The sequence below is a fragment of the Phyllostomus discolor genome, chromosome 8, assembly GCF_004126475.2.
Source record: "Phyllostomus discolor isolate MPI-MPIP mPhyDis1 chromosome 8, mPhyDis1.pri.v3, whole genome shotgun sequence".
NCBI lineage: Eukaryota > Metazoa > Chordata > Mammalia > Chiroptera > Phyllostomidae > Phyllostomus > Phyllostomus discolor.
In genome coordinates, this window is record NC_040910.2 from 57,301,678 (window position 1) to 57,317,870 (window position 16,193).

Here is a 16,193-nt window from a genome sequence, read left to right on the forward strand (position 1 = left end):
CTACTGGTGCCTCAGGGGGTCTGCCCTCTACTCCCCTGGGGGACCCAGAGGCTAGGAGCTAGGGAGCTGGACAGCCCTAGGCACTCACATGGGCTGGGAGCACTCCTGTGGGTTGCAAGCCCGGCGGATGGCTTTGGGCTTCGAGAGGGCATCACAGAAGCTTCGGTGCACCATCTTGAGGTCTAGCCTCCGGCGGCAGCCATACTTGGTGAACTGGGACCCTGAAGATGAGAGCTCGAGGGGGCTCAATGGGGCAGGGTGGCCCCTCCAGGGGGCTCAAAGGGATGGATTCACCTGCAGCTTCAGCCCTGTTCTTCCCAACTTTCTGATGGCGTGGGGTGGAGGGTAGGGCAGTGTGCCTGAGCTGGGCCTTGGAGATGTCTAGCTGGGTGTCTCCCTAGCACCCTAGACCGGGTGCTGGCCTCCTGGGGCAGGGGAAAGGTTTCATTTCCTCTCCCATTGCTTAGCCATTTATTCCTCCTTGAACTAACATGCACCAAGGACCTGGTGCAACCCAGCCATTGCCTAAACATGGAAACACGTCCTGCAAGTTTCTTCCCATCATGGTCTGGAGAAGCACTCTCCACTGGGGGCCATTTGGCACCCAGGGACATCTGGCAATGTCTGGAATACTTAGTCATCACAGTCTGGAGCAGGGGGAGGGCTCTGGGCATCTGTAGACCTTAGCCAGAGGAGCTGCTCAGCATCCTACAATGCCCAGCACAGCCCATAGCAGAGAATTATTGAGACTGAGATGTCAGCAGTGCTGAGGTCATGGAGCCCCAGCTCCGGGGTGGGTGGGGCAGCTGGATCTGCTGTGGCATCTGGAGGTATCAGAGGAAGTAGAGGATGGAGGCATTTGTTTAGTGGGAAGGCAGCGGAGGGCCCCTGGAGGGGACAGCCTGTGAAAAGGCCCTGAGGTAGGAGCACGGCATGACCCTGGCCTGGTGATCAGTGGGGAAGGTCAGCAAGTTGCCTAGACCTCGCAGGCTAAGAGGATAATTTCAGTTTTTATTCCAAGAGCAAAGGGAGTTGCTGAAGACTATGACACCAAGGAGGGACATGGCCTGATCTGTCCCTTTCATAGGTCAGTGTGGGGGTGAGTGAACCCACAGGGCCAGGGAGGGAGCAAGGGAGGTGCCAGGACTGGGAAGATGGTAAGAGCAGGTGGGTCCAAGAGATACAAAAACGAGGGTCAATAGGAGGATTCGCCGATGAAATCCAAGGGGGTTGCGGAAGCTCAGCAGGAGGCTGGGGACACTGTTCGGCAGGTGCAGCCTTGCGTCTGCCAGCGCAGCCCCCCTGCCCCCTGTGCTCTGCCTGGTGATGCCACAGTAATCCACCTGGGCCTCCGTCTAGCAACCCCTGCCAGGCCCACTCCTACTTTCCCCACAGACCTGGCTCCCGCTGGCATCTGTCCACCTGTCTGTGAAGCCCCACGTGTGCCCCAGGCTGCCTCTGGCCTGCTGCCCTGAGTGCCTCCTCCTGTTTACCCCCTGCTCCCTCCCGGGCAGGGCTAGGCCCCTTGTCCCTCGGCACCCACCACTGTCTCAGCCTCCCTGGCCCCTGAGGCCAGTCTTCTTGGGCCTGGCACGTGCATGCCTCTGGCCAGCAGTCAGGAGGGCACCCCACCCAGAGACCCTTCCCATTCAGCCCCTGGCTCTTTCTGGGGCCCCAACCCTGAGAATTTCCCTCACCTCCGCCGCAGGGCTTGGAGCACAGGGACCACTTCTTTAGGGCCCACTCGTAGCCTGTGGAGTCATCTTCCAGGACCTGGTTGTCATCCACATTGAGCGAATCCTCATGGATCATGTACTTGTACGTCAGTGAGATCCGGGAGTTGCCCTGAGGGATTACCTGTGCCCGCACACCGCCATAGAACCAGTTTAGAAAGCTCGGCTTGGCACACTTACAGCCCAGCTGCGTTATTTGTGGTTGTTACCTTCTAGAAAGCCCCCAGTACTGAGCCACTGCTCACAGGGATCAAAGTTAGGGTCCTGTGAGGCTACGGTCACGACATTTTTGTCAGCTGTCAGTAGGTAACCTTATTTTATGCACCTTTGTGTTTAAAGACACCTCACTTAATATATGTTGTTAACTCCCCGCCAGCTGAGCCCTGCTGGTGCCCTGGAACTCAGGCCTGAAGGAGCGCGCTGTGCTGCACCGACTCCGAGGGGCGCCTACAGCGCCTCGCTCCTGGCAACAGCACACAGCACTCCAGCATCTTGCCTGGGGCCATTTTAAACAGTGAACCCCTTTAGAGCACAAAAATGTGAAAAATGTGCAGTAAATACACTGTGAAAAGGACACTTATTAACAGGAGGAGCTAAAACAAGAAGCAGGGTGTCACCTCACTCCACCTCAGCAGGGACAAGAGCGTCAGGGCGACACATTTTCCACTGCTCTGTACTTGTCTGCAAGGGACTGAGCAAATCACTTCGAATATTGATTTGGGGATTACAGATCCGTTTCAGCAAGTAGGCGAATTTACTGGTGCAGACTCTGCAGGTCCGGAGGCCCACCTGCATGTGTGCTGGCAGGCAGGTCACCCACCACACCTTGGGGTACAGTCCCTGCAGGCAAAGCGAGGGTGTGTGGGCCCAAGATGGCCTGTGGGGGCCCGGGGTCCTATGGTGCACCACAGTGGGCTCCCCTTGGCCTTATCTGTAGCGTTTTGATTTTTTTTACAGGTAAAATATGTAACTTATGCAATTACAATTAATTTTTAAAAAGTGATTTGAAAATAAAGTCCCCTCTGCACTCCCATAACCAGGAGCAGCCCGTGGTCTTGAAGGAGCAGCCCGTGGGGTCCAGTCCTGCTCAGGGAAAAACTCCAGTGTGACCTGCGTCTGGCAGCCTAATGTCCTGAGCCCTGTCTGTCACTCCCAGGGTGTGGCAGGGTTTGGGTTTGATGGCAGATGTGAAGGAGCACGATGAAAGTTGGCTGTAAATGTCACTTGGCAGGCAAACCAAACCTTTACAGGAGAGAGTTCGTTTAAGGTCCCCCAGGGAGCAAGCAGGGTCAGAACCCCATTGGCAGCTCCATGTCTGTCCCTTGCTCTCACACACAAATGGAGATCCCTGGTCCAAAGGACAGGTCAGAGGTCCATCGCAAGCATGGCCTGAAGGATGCGGGGGGCTCTGTCCCTCACCCTGTGGCCAGCGGGCCCCTGACCGGGGGACTTACGAGCACAGCAATGGAACCCCGGAGGGGGCCCATGGTCTGCAGCGTCTCCCGGCCATCTTCATCCCGATATTCCCACTCTACTCCCATGGCGATGAACAATCTGGAATTGGGATTGATGTCATTTTCCTCATTTAAAATGAGCTTGCCGGTCTCCAGGTTCTTGATGGCTGAAAATGGCAAAAAGGAGCCCCCGCTGTGATCCCCAGGGGGAGACTCAGACACATGGTTGGGGGAGGCACTGGTGGGGTGTACTGGTTTGGGCAGTGGCAGGGACTGTCCCTGCCACAGACAGCCCACATCACCCGAGAGCCAGACCTGCCCTCTGCTAGTCAGCCAGAACTGGTGCCTTCCTGCCAGGCCCAGGGTCCTTTCCCAGTTCTCGCCCCCATAGGCCCTGGGGGTGCAGGGGCTCTGCTCAGATGTAGTTCAACAGCTATCAAGGCCACCCCCCTGCAGTCCCCTGGAGCACTCCACAGGCACTCAGACAGGGCTGGGGTGGGGGTTTCCTGCCATGGGGTGAGCACATGTGCAACTGAGAATCAGGGTCTCCCCCATCTGTCCAGTGGCCCAGCCTGGCCCCCCTAAGTCCCCCCACCCTTGAAGAGATTTGGCCGGATGGGGGTCACTCAAGCTTCTGGGCACCCTCTAAGAATGTCTAGGAGAGCCCGTGCTCCATGCAGTGTGGGAGGAGGCACTGCAGAGCTGCTGGGTGATCTGAGGGGGTCACAGACAGGCACAAGGCTCCTCGAACTCCCTTTGCACGTTGTGAAGTGAGCCTCAGGAGGCACCCCAAATCCTCAGCTGGCACCAGCCCTCTCTCCTCTCCTGCGGCCTGGGGACTATAGCCAGCCATCTTTATTTTTTCCCCAGTAATCAACTCTTATATTTGCCTTCTGTTTAAGGCAAGTGGTACTGGTTTTGCATTCTGGGTAGCCATATAGGGTTTCTTTTTATAATAAGGAAAAAAGAAAAATGAGTGTTAAAGTGGTCTCTGTTATGTGTCAGCAGCGATGCTAGATGTGGAGATCCTGCCCCACCTGGACCTCCACTGGACAGGGAAGAAGGTGGGGCCCAACCTGGGGGAGGCACATGTCCAGGATGCAGCCCCCGCAGTGGCCCTTTGTGTCACTCTTGGGCTCCTTGAATACCCAGGAGGTTGGGCCCAGATGCCTTTGAGGGAAGGGGTGGGGATAGGTGGAGTCCCTGCAAGGGGTCCTGGCAGGGGCTGACACGTGGTGAGAGGCACCCAGATTGTTGGAACATCTGACATTTCAAAAATGACCAGAAATCTCTACTGAAGATAGAATCTCAGGAATTTAAAATTACACTAATTGAAAACATGCAAATACACTGTAGGAGGCCATCCTCCCACCCACCTCCAGCCCTCTGGTTGGTGTGTGGGTGGCTACCCAGGCCTGGGCTGTTTGCAGACCTGCCTGCGTTCCAGTGGGGAGGAGGCAGTCCCCTCAGCCTTGACATGGGGAGCCCTCATTCTGTGGGCCAGGGTGTGTGACACACGGCCCTCCACAGCTGCTGCCAGGGGCCCTCTGATCCAAATGCGCGGCCTCTCCACTGGGAGGTGAGCCCAGGAAAGGTCCATGACAATGTGGGGCTGAGCCAGGGACAGGGAGAGGCCCAGTCGGGCTTCTGATCCCTGGGATTCTGTGCACCCCCTAAGGAACACGGCTGTGGCTCTGCCAAGCTCATGGGCTCTGGGACTCACCCAGGTGGTGACCGGTCGCATCTGCCTCCTGGATGAGCAGGTGTCTGGCTCCTGCCGGGATCTCGAACATCTTCACATAGCCTTTGTAGGGTGAGAGGAGGGGGTCGCTGGGTGTAGGGGACAGGTGCCCTCGGCAGGCCCCTGCTCTCAAACAGACATCTGAGAACACCATGCGTGCCTCTATCCTAGCTTCCTCCACCCTGACTTCTCACCTGGCCCCCACACTCCCTGTACCCAACCCAGCCTGGGGCCTGGATCAGGTTGTCCTGGCTTAGTTTCTCCCACCACTTCACCCTTCCAGATCCCTGTCCCCACACCCAGACCAGTCAGGAACCCAGACAGAGCCCCAAGGATAAGTCTGGCCCACGTTCACCCACTGGGTGCTGTGGACATCCAGGCCGCAGGACCTGGGGGAGAGCTCACTCACCCAGCTTCTTAGGTGTGCGTGTGAACATGCCCTTGACCACTTTGCAGTGGGTGTTGTCCCCTCCACACACGCCGCACTTGTCCTCCTGCTTGCTGGAGCCAATCACCCCGTCACAGCCCACTTTCTGCGGGGGAGGGGGTTGCAGTGTCCACTGAGCCCTGCCCCCTGCCCTGGACTCTGGCCTGACTATGCCCCAGGACATTAGCACCTGTCCCCCCAGGTATCCCCTCTTAGCAGTTCCCAGTGCGGGGAAGGGGGGCGGAGATGGCTTTGGGGCCAGACGAACCCCTGTGCCCTCCTGAGGAACAGCCACTTCCCTGCGCCCATTCACTCCTCTGGACAGTGTGCCTTCAAGGAGATCTGCACAGCCTGAACAGAGCTGCATCCTCAGACTATCTTGGCTTGTAAAGCTGGCCTCAAAGTGAATGTTTCTGTCCCAAGAGCTGTAACTCAGACCTGGCCTCTGTCCCTTGCCCTAGGGCCTCCCAGCGCAGCCCTGGCCACGGCCCACCAGGGCTCCAACCCACAGCTTAGGCCTGGATGCCCCAGCCTTCACATTGCCCTCAAAAACACAACGTCCTCTTTAGTGGGTCTTTGGTCTTCGGGTGTCTAGACAGGAGGTGACAAGAGTTGGGACAAACACTTTTCCCTTCATTCTCTCAACAAATACCCTCAGCTCAGCCCACTCCGGTGGCAAAAATTACTCCACATGAGTGGGGATGTTCCTTTGCCCAAGGCCACCTGGCGGAGGCAGTAATAAGTTCAGGTTCTTTTACTCTCTAATCCCTGGAAATATGCCATTCCTGGGACCACAGAAACTCGAAAGGGAGCAGTCCTTGCATGTTGAAGGCCTGAGGCCTTTTGTACCAAAATGCACACCCACAGCTCTCCTCCCTCAGCAGGAAAATGACCTCCCCTGAGCTGATCTGCCATCTCCTTGTCCTCGAGTGTGCCATGGCATTGCATATTTCCCTTTCTGCCCTGGCAGCCAGGAAGCTCAGAGCCACCCTTTACCTCCTTTGGGGAGACCCTTGTCCTCTCCCTTTGCTCTTTGATTTCTGACTTTGGTCTTACTAGAACCTTTTGGTGCTGTGATTTGGCTTGTCTTGCCATGACTGAGAATGTCTTCTCATGGCATGGTGCAGCAGAATTCCAGAGAAGCCCACCCAGGACCACCTTTTAGACCCAGATCTTTGCCAGGGACAAGCAGAGGCCCACTATGACCCACTGGCTCCTCTCTTTGCATCAGGTGGACTTGGGTGAGTTTTACTTGGAATTCTGGACCTACCTGTCTTAAAGTAAGAGGCTGACTTGACTGACTTTGAGCTGGTATTTTTTTTTTTTTAAATCCTCAAGGTAAAGCTAAAGGTCAAGATAAGTAAGGACAAAAGACAAAAATGGGTGGCTGGTTTTAAACTTTGACTTTTCGATTGGAATTGCTTTCTGAAGGTCTGAACAAAACCTTTTGCTGGATAAATGAGAACCTGAGCTTGTTTGGCTCCAAAAATAAGGGGCACTTCCTCCCTCCTGCTTGGATGTCCGTGGAGGGGCCAGGGGGTAGCCCGTACGACGTGCCCTGTGGGGAATTCCAACTGAACTGTATATTAAATAATTGACTCTTCCGGGGATGTGCACATAAAAGTTGCTTACCTAGCACTTAGAGCCCTCAGGCTGTATTAGACAGCCGGCGAGAGACACCGAGACCCGTACGAGGGTTTGAGATGACTGGGGAGGTAAACAGCCTGTGGAGGTCAACTCACAAGCAACAAACTTCAACCCACTACACAACATCCCTGGAAATTTGTTCAGACTCTACAGATCTCAAAGTAAACTAAAATCAACATGGGAAATTGTACCTCCAAGGCCAAGAACTCCCAGACCCCACTCCCCATCAGTACTGCTGCAGACACGCAATAAATAGGAAGCCTATACTTGGAAGTACTTACAGAAAAGGAAAGCTTTAATTAGAAGTGATATCAACTTAAGATGGTTAAACTGTAGCTCTTTTGATGCTTAAATTATTATTTTTTGCATTCAAAACTAGAAAAAGCCAGCTCTAGAATTAAACTTCATTGGGAATGAGAAACTTTGAGGGGGAAGCACAGGCAAACTGCACTCAGACTAGAAAACCAGAAAGGCCAGTCTTGGACAGACGGGAACCAGCGACTGAATGCATTCCTTGGACTAGGACAGAATTAAGGAAGCTACCTAAAGGTTTCCCCCACTCTCTCCAGAACCCTTACAGGTTCACAAAGAACTATAACTGAACTGTTAGACCAGGAGATCCTGGCCATTCCGACCTATTCCAATGAATATAGCTACTGGTTTCTGGGAGAAAAACAACAGACTTACCAAATAGGGTCTGCTGGGAAACTCCTGCAGAGGAAGCCAGGCCACCTTGAGAGGGTTAGAGAAGACTGACCTGGCATTTAGGGAGAGAAAAGCAGCAACAGCAGCAAGCACAGGGCTGCTCCGAGGACTGTGAAGGGCATTCATTCTTAGTGTAGAAGTGGTTGAGGTCATCATGAAAGGGAAAGTCACTAGGGCCTTTGTAGATATCGGGGCCATTTTATCTGTCTTAAACCCGGTCCAAGGATGGCTTCAAGCCCAGAAAAGTAGCAAAGCCAGGGAATTGATGCCACAGCCCACCCCAGGACAAGGGCACTGACTAATGACCTGTGCCCTAGAGCTGACCCATCAACGGAGACCATGACCCTGAAAGAAGGCACCTGGAAAGCTGATTAATATTCTATTGGGATCCTCCCCAAGACCTCCAGTAAATGTCCTACAACTGGAGGACACAGTGCTGCTCCCCCCATCCCCGCCCCCAGCACCACGTGGGCATGGCACCCTTACCCGTCTCTCCCCTGAGATCCAAGGGCCCCTTCTTTTGCCTCTTTTACTTGTTTCCTGAGTCCCTTTCTTCTGCTCAGTTCTTCTGCCTTGGTGACTTTCTAAATAAACTTTCTCTTATAGTTTGAGTCTTAGCTCTGAATTCTTTCCCAGCCAGAGCTCAAGTGCCAAGGTTGCTGAGACAAGGTCTCGTCTGACCCTACTGGTCTAACACCTGGTGTGGTCTTTGCCACCACCCACACTTTGAAGGCAGGGGCTCTAGGCCATGAAGGGGCTACAGAACAGTGGTCCATGAATCATTTTTGAATGTGTGGTAGAAGGAAACAAACTTTGGTTTTACTGATCTGCAAGCCTTTTGAATCATGCTTGGAAGTGAGCAGGGTGAAAAATAATCAATAAAATGAACAAGTTTATTTTTATTTTAATGATTTCTGATGAAAAAAATTAGCAAAACAAGGGTGGGGACATGATAAACTGGGGGTAAAATTGGTCTTTTAAGACATAGAAGTCCAAGCTGAAAGCATTAAACCTGCCACTTCCCGACCATTCGGTCTTAGAGAAACCGTTCGCTCATGTGTGCAGCATGGAGTCACAGCAGCCCACCCTGTCCCTCTCAGGGACACTGCAGGACGAGAGGAGGTGGCCCTGCAGACACTCATATGCTGCCTGGCCCAGATCCTGGCCTCAGTGAAGGATGCAGGGGATGCTGAGGGGATGATGGAGAGGAGGAGGAGGGCTGGGGGAAACCCCCTTTCAGGCCAGGACAGTGGTGATATTGTGACTTATAATAAATAAGGAATCAGTGAAATCAGGAATTCATCTATTTCTGGCACAGAGCTCCTAAAATGCTAGGAATTTCCTGTGTGAAGAGCTGCACAAGTGTCTTTTGTTATGCTAATGAGGTGACTTTTGGCCTCTCCTTAGGATGGGGGCTGGTTGCCAAGAGAACCCATCATAGGATGGGGGGAAGGCACTTTCAGTCCCACCCCCTGGCCTCCTCGGAGGGGCTGGAGGTTGCACCAATCACTGAGGGCCGGGCCAATGATTTAATTAACCATGCTATAAAATAGAATAAATAGAGCCGTGTTAAGGTGGAGCTGGAGCTGCCACTCCACAGGAATGGCCTTGTACATCTTATGACTCTAAACTTTGGGATATTAAAATGGCAGAATAACCTTTGGAGGAGCCTAAGCAACATTTTGCCCCCAAAGACCTGTTGCAAAGCTAACAAGAAAGCAGGTATTAGGATAACTGGACTGATCACTATTGGACTGAAAGTGAAAACATTGTTTAGAATTAGTGTCACTGTTATGATGTTTGCATCAATAGAAATGCCTTCCTTCTACTGATGTCATTGTTCCCCTTCCCTTTCCCTTTGCATCCTACATGGACCACTAGTTGGGTTTCTGTCTAAATCAGTGATTCAAGAATAGCCATCATTTGATACTTGTGGCCTCTAAGTTTGAAAGGCCTTTACTTTTTAGGTTAGCAGCCTGGCATCGCAAACAGGATCTAACGTGGCCTCACCCTGATGATCTGTCGGCCTGAGACTGGGTACCATACCTGCAGAGCCTCTTTTGTGCTCACTGCTTCCATGGACCACTGTCTCATTGACTGTGAAGTCCTCTTAGGTTCAGACCTCCTCCTTTTTTTGGTTGAGGTCAACTCCCTTTCTCTGAGAGAAAAAGGGGTTTTTCGTTTGAGGTGATAGGGGACTCAAGACTTGGAAAATTTTAGCTTAAGGTAAAAAGTTATAAGTCTAGTGAGTAATATGTATGTTAAAGCTTGTGTTTCGGAAACTACAGATAAGTCCCGTCCTGGCTCCTGGAGGCATCCGGGCCTCTGTGTTCCAGGGAGAGACAGAGGACCACCCGCCCTTGGGAACAGCTAATTGCCCAGGACAAGAATGTTGCAGCTTCTATCACCTAGTCCCCCCTGATTCTCAAAGCTCTCACTGCACCTTGTTTATTCCCTGGTATAAAAAGTTTGGCCTGGAAAGAGAAGACAAGATGGTCTGTTAGGGTGTGAATCCACCATCTTCTCGGATCGCTGTCCATCTGAATAAAATGCCCGTAAAAGATTCAGTCGCTGTCATTGCTTATTTGGTTTGGTAGTGACAGGCAGCCCGAACGCTGGTGTCTTTTCCAGTTACAAAGGGAGGGGGGGGCTGGCAGGTGGTGTGATGTCTCGGACCAAAGGGGTGCTATTTCCTGAAAGGTGGATACCCGTTTAATTGTGCTCCTTTGTTTCCTTTTCTTGTCTCTGTTGTTGTTTGTCTTAAGTACTCCACAAAGGGAGAGGGATCCGAACCACTCTGAGACAATGCAATGCACTCTTTGCTTAATAACCAAAAGTGTTTAAAAGAAAAAATAACTTCTAAATTAATCCTAAAGGAATTTCTTATTGTTTGTCTTGTCTGAAACCTGACAAGACATTTAAAAGAATCTAATAACTCTATGATCATAAACTTGGCAAAGTTAAAAGTCTAATAAGACTTTTTTGAAGTCCTCTCAGTAATTCCAAAGTCTTCACACACATATCAGAAATGTAAACATAGCCCACAACTGCCTGAAACTAACCAAACCAAAGGGAAAAACAGTGGGAGAGAGAGCTTTTTTTTTTTCTTTTTTTTTTTTAAGATTTTATTTATTTATTTATTTTAGAGAGGGAAGGGAGGGGGAGAGAGAGAGAGAGAGAGAGAGAGAGAAACATCAATGTGTGGTTGCTGGGGGTTATGGCCTGCAACCCAGGAATGTACCCTGGCTGGGAATTGAACCTGGGACACTTTAGTTCCCAGCCCATGCTCAATCCACTGGGCTACGCCAGCCAGGGCAGAGAGAGAGCTTTTCAAAGCACAAGGAGCTAAACGGGCTCCCACCCCTCCTCAAACATTGTTTATCAAGGCCAAATACAAATCTGAAAGGTTTAGCCATTTGAATAAACAAACTAACTTATTCTATTATAAATTAATGAAGTTTGCTGTACCTGTCTCATGGTTAAAATTTTTTTTTAAGTAAAATGATCCGATCTCTGGTTGTGTCTGCCTATATATGTTTATATAGAGGAAATTAACAAAATTGGTTTATATAAAAAGTTCTGTTTAATTGGCTTAAAGAACTTACATAAATTAAGAAATATAACAAACACAAAGGTTTTCAAGATCACATGACCTGGGAAAAGATTTAATATCAAAATTGATTTAAGTTTGTTGGTTTAATTAAAACAGCCATGCTATTAAAGTTAGCAACACCTAATATAATATTTTTATTTTATCTGCCTTTACAAAAAAATAAGTTTATGCTATCTCTGTTATAGGGTTTGTCAACAGGAAAACAGCTTGGGATAATAATTAACTTTGTCTAATGTCTCATAAAATTTTTGAGTAATCTAAATATAATTACAGAAATTTAATAAATAGCTGTAAATGAAACAAAAGGTTGTTGGTGAAACTTTTCAATAACTGTTTTATGATAGATGTACTTAAAAGTAGTTTCGTAAAATCTTTGGGTAACTTGAAGCCCTAGATTTCTACTGAGTTAAGTTAAAGGATGACAACGGAAGCCCTGGCTGGCATAGCTCAGTGGATGGAGTGCGGGCTGCCAACCAAAGTGTCACAGGTTTGATTTCCAGTCAGGGCACATGCCTAGATTGCAGGCCATGGCCCCCAGCAACCATCACATTGATGTTTCTCTCTCTCCCTTTCTCCCTCCTTTCCCTCTCTAAAAATAAATAAATAAAATCTTTTATTAAAAAAAGGATGACAACGGGAGTAGCCCTGTCCTCGGCCTTTCCCTGCCTTTCCCTGTGGTGCCTGTGGGCCACCCCACTCTCCTGGACCCTGAGCAGCACGCCTACAATGCAGTCACAGAGTTCTGGCAGAGAGATTTGAAGGTGATGTGCAAACTGCCGATCGAGTGAGATCAGGTTAGGTGATGTGGGAATAGGTGATGACCCAGTTCCCCTACAAAGCATTGACGCAGCAACCTTAAGAAAGGTCACTCAGGGGTGCAGGGATGACTGGCCTCCTCCTCCTGAAGATGACGAGGACACAGAGGAGTGAACAGATGATTCTGGGTATGGGACCCAGAATTCCTGAAAGTTGACCAAAGAACACTTTTTAAACTTATTCTGGCTGCAAACTAGTTAGGCATCAAAGGTTTGCCTGATGTTACATGCAAGACTGTTGCCAGTGTGATCAAGGGGAAAATGAAGAGATTCATAAGAACTTCAATATAAAAAATGACTTTACTGAAACCCTGGCTGGGTGGCTCAGTTGGTTGGGGTGTCGTCCGGTACACCGGAAAGTTGCAGGTTGGATCCCTGGTCAGGGCACATACGTAGGTTGTGGGTTTGATCCTTGGTGGGTGTATGTATGGGACACAGCTGATGGATGTTTCTTCCTCTCTCTAAAATCAATAAACATAGCCTCAGGTGAGGGGAAAATGACTTTACTGAAGAAGAGGAAGACCAGGTTTGAAAAGGGAACCAAGGGTGAGAAGAGAAGTGAGACATTGTGCCTGACACTGTGACACCGTAAGGGCTGTTCCAAACACTAGTTGCATTGCTCTGCTTATAATTGTTAACATCGGACAAACAGCAGACAAATGCAGAGCAAGTGCATTGTGTTGGCAGGACAGTGTCCTCATTGCATGTGCAGTCTGGGCACAGATTCCACCCCTATGGCTGAGTCTGCCCCAGTCTGATCAAGTTTCTTTTCTCTTTGCTCTGAACAACACTGAACTGTGAGTCTCTATAGCAGGTGGCATTTGGGGCTTTCTCTCTTTTTGTCAAGTGACTTCTGCCCAGTTTATTGTCCAGTTAACTTTAGTGACCTTTTTAAAAAATGGCACTGTAAATAAAACAACTTGCAAAAGTTTCCTAAAATAGAAAAAAAGATAAAAATGATTAAATGCTGAAACTTTAATTGTTAAGTAACTCTAAGTTTACATGTTTTTGGCTTCTTAGTCCAGAAAAACAAAGATATTTGGGTTGGTTAATAAAAATGTTTTATGCTAGGTTGAGGAAACACATTGCTAAAAATTATAAAATACATCAGTCAGTGAAAGAAACTACATTTCTAGAGGCTATAAAATATATTTATGAATTTGCCAGTCTACTAAATGCTAATTGCTTACTTTTGGTTGTCACTAAAATTAAGGGGTTCTAAGGGTTAACATTCTAAATAACGTGGAAGAAATTAATATGTACTTTCAATAAGAAGTGGTATCAGGTATGGAGATATGTTCTCACTAAGAAAAGCGAAAATGATTTTGTCCTGGTTATGTCAGAATGGAAAAAGAGAAAGAAAGAATTTTAACTCTTACAATTAAGCTGGCTAAAGTTATTTTTATAAAGGGTTTAAAAGAATTAACTAAGCTTTAAAACCATTGGTATGCTTGTGCAAAGCTAAAATTTAATGTTATTTCTTTCCTGGAAGAACGAAATTTTCCTCTATTATTGGTATGCTCTTAGTAAAAAAATTACAAAAGGAAACAGATCTTATATTTTATTTAGATGATTTGTGGACTCCGTACCATCAGGCTTTTAATGGCTTAAGTAAACTGAGACTTCCTAATATGAACGGAGCTGGATTTTGCTTGCAGCTGCTCAGCTTTCTGTATTTGCCTGTGGAACTTTTGTTGCCAGGATTAAATAAATAACTGCAGTATCATTCCCCATTCACCTGTGCTTCCATTTGAACAGAAGTTTTTAAACTGTTTATATGTTTGACAGGCTTTCCAAGAACAGATTCTAAATGAAGTCTTACTGACCAAGGGATAATTTTGGGATGTTCTGAAGCACCCTGAGCAACTCAGAGATGTGTTTCTCTCTTTACAAAAGGAGAAGGTTAAGCCAGTTAGGCTCATTCAGTGGCCGAATAGATGATGCTGAACATTTCATGATGTTTATGTAGATATGTTATTAATACAAATGTTATAAAAATTATATAAAATTCTCAAAATTCAATATGTCCTGGTAAAGTTATGTCTCTTATCCTATCTTTAAACTGTAAACATTCAGGAACTAACCAAAACATTGTCCACAGACACTGAAGAGAAAGAAAAAGTGGCCTTTTAAAAACACAAATTGCTATATAAGTTACCTTGCCAAAATTAATTTCTAAAAGAGTGATGTGCTTTTTGTTTGTTTGGTTTATAAAACTACTAAAAATAATAAGGGTGAGCCCAATGACTCTCCATGGAAAGCAGGACACGTGCTTTCAGCAGAAAAAGGTCCAGAGCCAAGGACATGCTCTTCTCTCGAGGGAAAGAGAATCAACTGTACTTTTTGGATAAGGAAGAGTATAAAGACACAGGTATTTTTTCTGGTTAAGAAAGAAAAAGAAAAAAGAAATTTGCCTTAAAATAAAATGATCATTTAAAGGGAAAGGGTAGGATCAAAACTGAAAGGGGTAGGTATGTTGCAGAAGGTTTGTGGAGGGGTCTGGAGAAAGGTTTACACACACACAGTCAGTTTAACATGAGAATGTGTAACTACATCAGTTGCGTTCTTCACACATACGTATGTGACCTCATCAGATCTTTAACCACGGCTGTTTTTATGTCTTTTGCCATTTGCAGACAATTACTGTTTTACTCTGATGCTTTGGTAAAAAATAACATTTTACCAATGTATTTCATCTTCAAAGAGTTTATACTTTTAAAAATGTAACACAGGATTGGGTAAAGATTTACAGAACTCTAAGAAAAAACTAAACTCCCAAAACTGCTCACAAGAAAATCAAGATCAGCAAGAACTAATAACATGGGAATGAATGCAATGATAAGGTCAATTATAATTTTTATGACTTTGATATGAAATATTAGTGGGTTTTGATCTTTATTTTCCAGATGTAAGAAAATGAAGCAGAAGACCTCTGCTGGGGACAGCTGGCTCAGGATTCTGGCCAGGCCGGTACAGTCTACACCTTCCTTTTCCTTTTGTCCTCACTTTAGTCCCTTCCTTTTTCACAAACAATATGCAAACCAAGCACTCACCATAACTAACAGTTGCTGTTTCTTTTTCCCCCTTGATTTCACTCTGGGAAGATAACTTAACGTTGGGCATCATCTTCATAGGCCAAAACATGCAGCTCGTCATAAACACACACACACAGTCCAGCATGTTCCATGCTTGGTGGTGTTGGCCCCAGGGAGGGCACCAGGTTTGAGAAAACACTTTTGCCTTGGGCAACTATTGCAGCAACTACCACAGCAATACCCAACCAGAAAAATCTTTAAATTCCCATGCATGAGTAATATTAGAATTCCTGCCCTGGTTGGTGTAGCTCAGTGGATTGAGCACGGGCTGTGAACCAAAGGGTTGCCAGTTCGATTCCCAGTCAAGGCACACGCCTGGGTTGTGGGCCAGGTCCCCAGTGGAGGCCACGTGAGAGGCAATCACACATTGATATTTCTCTCCTTCTCCTTTTCCCTCCCTGCCCCTCTCTAAAAATAAATAAATAAAATATAAAAACAAACTAAAAAAATTCTTAAAAAAAAAGAAAGTAGAATTCCTTTTGGCTGTGTCCTAGTTAAGCATGGTGGTTTGCTCTGTTGTTAATACCTTTTGTTGTACTTGGATAAGACACCTATGGTAAAATAGACAAAAAAACTAGATGAAATCTGGCCACCAACCAAATGATTACATACAGTGCCCACAGACTGCTCATAGCTCTTTGATATCATGAACCTATTTTAGCATTTAATTAGTTAGTTAATTATTTAGTATTGAATGTTTATGGTTGACATTTGGTAATAATTTTATATGAATTTCAAATGTATAATTTTATACATTATTTGAATATATTATTGTGTTCATCATCCAAAGTCAAGTCTTTTTTATCAACTATTATTTTTATCCTTTTCTGCTTTGCCCCACCCTTCTTTTCTGCTTTGATCACCATATTTTTGTCATTGTTCATGAGTTATTTTCTGCTTCACTTTACTCTCTGTTTATAAACAGCTTTCCAAACTCATCCCCTCTGACATCTGTCAGTCTGT

The 16,193-nt window shown here is 47.5% G+C and overlaps 1 protein-coding gene across 1 annotated transcript in view; it reads right to left on the bottom strand.

Annotated features, from left to right (window-relative positions):
• The window catches only part of ADAMTS2 (ADAM metallopeptidase with thrombospondin type 1 motif 2), a 256,584-nt gene that overhangs the window by 13,096 nt on the left and 227,295 nt on the right, over window positions 1–16,193 (bottom strand). The window contains exons 14-18 of the mRNA XM_028534523.2: window positions 5,338–5,461; window positions 4,911–4,991; window positions 3,188–3,354; window positions 1,698–1,857; window positions 89–221 (exon numbers count right to left, since the gene is read on the bottom strand). Coding sequence (XP_028390324.1) covers window positions 89–221; window positions 1,698–1,857; window positions 3,188–3,354; window positions 4,911–4,991; window positions 5,338–5,461 — 665 coding nt within the window. The remainder of the gene's footprint in view (window positions 1–88; window positions 222–1,697; window positions 1,858–3,187; window positions 3,355–4,910; window positions 4,992–5,337; window positions 5,462–16,193) is intronic.